The 6,526-nt window shown below is 36.2% G+C and overlaps 1 protein-coding gene across 1 annotated transcript; it reads left to right on the top strand.

The window, feature by feature from the left end:
• Positions 1-4,891: 4,891 nt before the first annotated feature.
• Positions 4,892-5,245, top strand: LOC133284915 (uncharacterized). Its single transcript, XM_061482049.1, has one exon. The coding sequence runs from the start codon at positions 4,892-4,894 to the stop codon at positions 5,243-5,245; it is 354 nt and encodes a 117-aa protein (XP_061338033.1).
• The last annotated feature ends 1,281 nt before the right edge of the window (positions 5,246-6,526 follow it).

Below are 6,526 nucleotides of genomic sequence, written 5' to 3'. Positions count from 1 at the left end.
GAAAATACTCGAAAGAGATGAGAAGAAGCTGAGAAATAAGTCTATTCCTATGGTGAAAGTTCAATGGGAAGGAAAGACACCTGAAGAGTCCACTTGGGAGCGAGAGGACGAGTTTCTCCGGCAATATTCTGAGTTTAAGGATATGCATGTTCTTGATTTTGCGGACAAAATTGCTAAAAGATGGGGTGACTATAATAGCCCTAACCTGATTAATTAGTAAATTACATGTAATTAAGCATGTATTAGTAGGTTGAAAGAAGTAAAATATCTAATTAAATAAATTAGGGTCATTTTTTAGGTAAAAAGTGCAATCAGCGAAAATTATAGGGTAAAAATGTGTGTAGACAAAAGTACCCAAAATGTAAAAGTAAAATTAGAAATGTTCCTACAAAAATATTTTAGACTTTGGGTAAAGTTTGAAAGAGAACGAGCTAACTAGATAGATAAGTTTTTACCCGATGGAAATAACTTAAACTATGTAAGTGTTAAAAAATAGAATACCTCCTTCATTTTCTTTCTTCTTCTTTGTGTAGCCAACACCGAGAGAGAGGGAGAGAAGCCATAGCCATTGAATTCCAAAACCTAACTCTTCCATTTCTCAACCAAATCTCTTGATTCTTGGACTAATTTTGCTTGGAATTGTGAGGCAAATACAACTCCTAATCTATAATCTACCAAAAAGTCCTGCATTGAGAGAAAAAAGAAGAGGAAAGTGGTGCCCTAACTTGAGATTGGTGGACTTGGAGCGACCCATTGGTTGATTTAAAGCTTGGAATCTACTCCATAAGTGATTCAAAAGCTATCCATGGTAAGAAATCCCACTTTCCTTGAGTTTTGTGATGTTGGGTATGTTAGGGTTCCATTTCATGAATGTTCATGTATGATGGGATAGTCTAGAAGGCGATCGAGGCTTAGTTCCTTTGGAAAAGTTGTTCAAATGATGATTTAATCGGTAGAAATGAGCTTAGATCGTCATTTGGGCATACTATGATATTTTCAAAAATTCAAGCTTGGTTTGTGAGTTTCCTTGCCTTCCAATTCATTGATTGATTGGGTGATTCATTGTGTCCATGTTGTGGATATGGGCTCGCCTCTATTTATATTTGAAGTTTTGGGCTCAGATATGGGTTTCGTGCATTTATTTCCTTATTCTTCATCGATGTATCTGGCTTGGATATTGGCTTCATACATTTTTTTTTTATTCTTAATTTCTTAGAATATAACTAACTTATTTGCTAACTCAAGGCTGACTCATGATTGACTCATTATATCTAATCAAATTACTAATCAAACTTTACCAATCAAACATTAATGCATAAATCATCAAACAACTAATAAATCTATTAATCATAATTTATCATCTAATATATATATATATATACATATTAATATTATTTTATTAAAAATAATATAGATTATTACAAAGTATCAAAATTGTTTTCCAATAGCACTCATATCGCACATATATCGCACAAAATAATTTTATCAAATGTAAAATTAATATTATACTTTGTTATCTATCACCATAAAATTTATATATATATATATATATATATATTATTACTACTAATTTATAGTTTATTATTATTATTATTATTTTAATAAAAATAAGGGGTATTACAGCATCTCATCTAGGATTGTAGATGTATATGTATATTTTGAGGTCACATGATGTGTATGTCATCTACATGGCACATGATGTTTCTCCCCCTCTTAATTATGATCAAGGAGGGAGGTTCCCGTTAATATAAATAGGAGATGATACAATAATTGGGCCAGGTTATTTTGTCCATAATCTAAGATATCAAGTGATTTATTACTCTTTTTATGAGTAATATTTGATACAGAATTACAATCAATCATTGATCCTAGTTTGTTTCCACTAATAGCTTAAACATTATTACTCTTTTTATGAGTAATATTTGATACAACATTATAATCAATCATTGATCCTAATTTGTTTCCACTAATAGCTTCAACACACAAAGACAATTTATTATTATTAATTTCTTTTTTTAATCAAAAATGGAGGAACAGTGACCAAAATGCCACTGTTCACGTACTTATTTATCCAAATGTCACGCGAACAGTGTTATTTTTCAATATGCCACGCGTGTAAGTTCGCTACAGTGCTCAGCGAACTTGGTTTGCTAAATGGCACGTTTCTGATGGACATCAAGTTCGCTACTGGGAGTAGCGAACTACGTTGCAATAAATGCACCTGCACACTCCATCTGCCATGCCACATGGCAGACATGCAACAAAGTTTGCTGCAATAGGCAACGAACTACGTGTAATAGCTAGTAGGCCACGTGTCTGACATGCATCAAGTTCGCTGGAGTGGGTAACGAACTTGGTGCAACGGCTACCCATCCCTTGTCTATATAAACCCCCTCCCCCCATTCCCCCCACCTCAAATTTCTCTCCCTCTCACTCTAACTCTCACTCTTTCCTTTTTCTCTCTCATTCTCTATCTCTCTCTACAATAGCAAGGTTAGTAATTTAAATATTATTTTTTTTGCAGTTTTTTAGTATTAGTTATTTGATATTACTTATTTATAAGATGAAACCTTAGGTTAGAAGATTAATTTTATTATTGAGACAATAGGATAGAATTTGTATATTAATGTTATTAGGTTTAGTATTTTATATTTATATATTATTTATGCATTATTTAATAATTTTAATTGTTTGATCTTATTTATAGGTAGAAAACTTAGGATAGAAGAATTTTATACTAATGTTGTTAAAGTTAGTATTTAATAATTTTTTAATTATGCATTATTTAGTAATATTAATTGTGCCATATTATTTATTTATAGGTTGAAAACTTAGGTTAAAAAGATTTTATATTAATGTTGTTAAAGTTAGTATTTAATAATTTTTTAATTATGTAATTTAATAATATTAATTGTTTCATATTATTTATATATAGGTTTAAAACTTAGGTTAGAAGAATTTTATATTAATGTTTTTAAAGTTTGTATTTAATAATTTTTTTGATTATGCATTATTAATAATATTAATTGTGTCATATTATTTATTTATAGGTAGACAACTTAGGTTAGAAGAATTATTAATTTTGTTAGACCGTAGGTTAGAAGCTATGTATATTAATATTGTTAAAGTTAATATTTAATATTTAATTAATTAATTACTTATGTATATTAATTGTTTATTTATCTATAATGATGTAACTGTAATATAATTTTTTCTATAAATAGATCCAAGGAGCAGCAGGACCCACACCAGAGTGTGATCGACCCTGGTCCTTCCAACCGTTCTCTCCTCACGTTGCACATTTCCATTCATGTGTGGAACATATCTAAGGACCCAAATGTACATGATCGTGTGCTTAATGTCAGACACGCCGCTACACACGATCACCTTGTTATGTTGCGATTATAGTTCAATTATGTTTTCAATTTTAATAAGTAATTACTGCTTTGGAAACAGATTGATCATTCACTTATATCGGCTCTTGTTGAGAGATGGCAGCCGGAGACGCGCACATTTCACATGCCTATGGGTGAGGTTACAATAACCTTAGAGGATGTACACCATCTCCTGGGATTGCCACAGATGGTGAGGTTATATGTGGCCGTGCTGGAGGCCATCCTTTTAAGCAGATGATTACAGATTTATTAGGAGTTGAGCCAGTGCGGCATCAGGATTTTCATAAGAACCAGTTATCCCTCAGCTTTCTTTGAGAGCGTTTTCAGCATTACGCTGAGCATGCTAGCACTGAAGTTGGCCGCATGAGATACACACATGTGTTGATCATGCGCATCCTAGGGGGGATGTTGTTCGTCGAGACTACATCCAGCTTTGTACCAGCACGATATTTATTATTTCTGGACAATTTCCAGCGGACAGGGACATTTTCTTAGGGTTCGACCGTACTTGCATCCTTGTACAAGGAGTTGTGCAAGGTCACAGAGCCGAAACGATCCGACATGGGAGGATATGCTCTGTAACTACAGTTATGGGCATAGACGCGTTTCTCGACTATCTCGCCTGGTTTCCCTGATGTGATTGTAATACAGTTTTTATTGCTACATGTATAGTTGTCTACTTTATACATTGTTAATATTGTTCGGTCATTTCCTTTGCAGATTTAATGTGTATACGGCGAGACAGATCGTTTACACACATCAGACGTTATCGTCACCACATCGACATTATGCCTAGACGCAGGATACGGTGGAGGTCATACCATGGATTCCCTACACATCCGCCTACGGCTGACAAGTCCCGCAAATGGTTAGTTGTATGTCCACTCATACACTACCAGATTATTGTGTACCATCAGCCGAATAGAGTTCTCCGACAGTTTGGTTTGCTTCAGCCGATCCCTAGTGATCCTTTATCATGTTCTTAGCTGCTGACCGTCACCCTTACCGGTAAGGGTGATGTGGATTGGAGGAACCGTCACGGTCTATACATTGCGCAGTGGCATTTGGGGGACGCCCTCGTTGTTCAGGGGGTTCAGCCAGACACATCGGACGACCATCTGTCGGTGAATAGTACTTACATTCAGTGGTATTTCCAGCATACTCATCGGTGGATGACCCAGAGATCGGCGATTCATTCGCATGTGGTAGGAATTTGGTTTTCATGTTATTTCTGTTTTAATTGTTTATAACGTTGATTGACTAATTTAACATATTTGGCTTATTTATGAAACGCAGATTGATTGTATGGAGATGGTTGTCCATATGTCATCAGACGAGGCGAGGGATTCGTTCTCCTACCGTCAGATATACCAGGAGGCGGTTCAAGCTCTATCTGCCTTCTATGAGTTCGGTAGATTGACAGACCCTGGAGAGCCTGCACCCCTGTCCGCCATTGTTTAGACAGTGGAGCCTCCCCGTCCTGAGCATTGTAGCCAATGTGCACGCCACGAGGGTTACCTCTACGTTATCAGACTCCGCCTGATGCAGATCGGCGGGTGATTTTGCAGTCTCTTCCTCCCCATCCCTTGGGGATGTTTTATGCATCGGGGTACCCATGTGGGCCATCGCAGCAGTACTGGTGGCCGCCACAGTATGTCCCAAGCACATCCAATAGTGGTCAGCAGGGATTCCCACCATCGCAATACCCATCTTGGTTTTCAGCCCCATCCATGCCACAGCGGGGATTTCCGCCGCAGACATATCATTCGTTTCCAGGCCATAGCAGTGGACAGTCCATGCCGCAGGAGAGATTTCCAGCACATACGCCACGTGTTTCCAGGCCAGTCTAGTTCACATTCGGATCACGGTCTTGACGAGTTTACAGACCACTGTTTGATGCCCCTGTCATGGCCACACCGCAGACATACTCAACGAATTTCCTCCAATCACCACATTCAGGGCCTACGGGGGTCATTTCACAGGAGGATATTGCGGGGGCTATGGAGAGTGTTGACGATATGGATGATGATTCTTCTAAGGATGGAGACTCGTGGGGAATCTAAAATGAAGAAGTAATAGATTCGGCGAAACTTGAACTTGATTTGTAATAAGATCGATAACGATGAGAGAGAGAGAGAAACTAGTACTCGTGGATGTTGAGGCGGCGGAGCTGGTGGTGCTACCATTTGCCGGCGACAGATAAGGAGCGTGAGACGAGCTACTTGAGCAATCCTCTTACCATTCTCGTTATAGTGTTATGGTTTTGAAGATCTTAGACTCACACGATCACATTGGATTCGATTCAATTCTAGGGTGAGAGAGAGTGCATCTGCCTCTTCGCTCCTTCAACCATAAACCACTTTCTAACAATGTGAGCTGACAACACCAACCTATGTGTAAATGGGCTGAGTGGGCCAAAATTTGGTTTGCTTTAAACTTGATTTAATAAATAGAACGAGTTTAAGTTTTAAAAAAAATTTGTTTAGCCAACAAGTATAAACTATTTTAATGAGGTTTGAACTGGCCTAATATATTATTATAATAAATAATAATATTAGTATTTATTTTTTTAAAAGACATGAAATTATGTTATTTTAGTTAAAATTACAGTTTTTTAAAAGAGATGGACAATGAAAAACACTCGTTTTAACTAAAATGATCATCCTTTAAAAAGATAAATATTTTTTCCATTGATAATATATTTTTATGTCACTAAATCATTAACCCTACTTTTTTAACTCTATTTTTTTATTATTGTGTATTGGCATTCTCTTACGGTTACAATTTCACAAACAAGCTCTCTCACTATTGGTCATTCCTTTCCTCCCTTAGTCACCTATAGAATTTGATGCATTTATAGTCTCAACATTTGGACGTATATGAGTTTGGAAAAAAATACATTTTATAATTATAAATGAGCCAAGTCAAACTCAAGTCTAGCCTTTAATTTTTTATAAACAAGCCAAGCCTAGAATTTAGCTCATACCAGGTTAATGAGCCAAGTCAAGCTCAAAATATTTTTTATAGGCTTGACTCATTTAAGCTAAACCTTAGCTAAAAAAAAAAAAAAAACATTAGCTCGACCGAACTCATTTACATCCCTACCCATACCCTAGAATTTCTTTTTTTCA

Source organism: Gastrolobium bilobum, unplaced genomic scaffold, assembly GCF_033153095.1.
Source record: "Gastrolobium bilobum isolate Gb01-03AN ecotype WA unplaced genomic scaffold, APGP_CSIRO_Gbil_v1 utg15403, whole genome shotgun sequence".
NCBI lineage: Eukaryota > Viridiplantae > Streptophyta > Magnoliopsida > Fabales > Fabaceae > Gastrolobium > Gastrolobium bilobum.
This window is presented reverse-complemented; position numbering and strand designations above follow the sequence as displayed.

Coding starts and splice junctions, on each gene's coding strand:
- LOC133284915 (XM_061482049.1), top strand. CDS start 4,892: ATGTGCACGCCACGAGGGTTACCTCTACGTTATCAGACTCCGCCTGAT.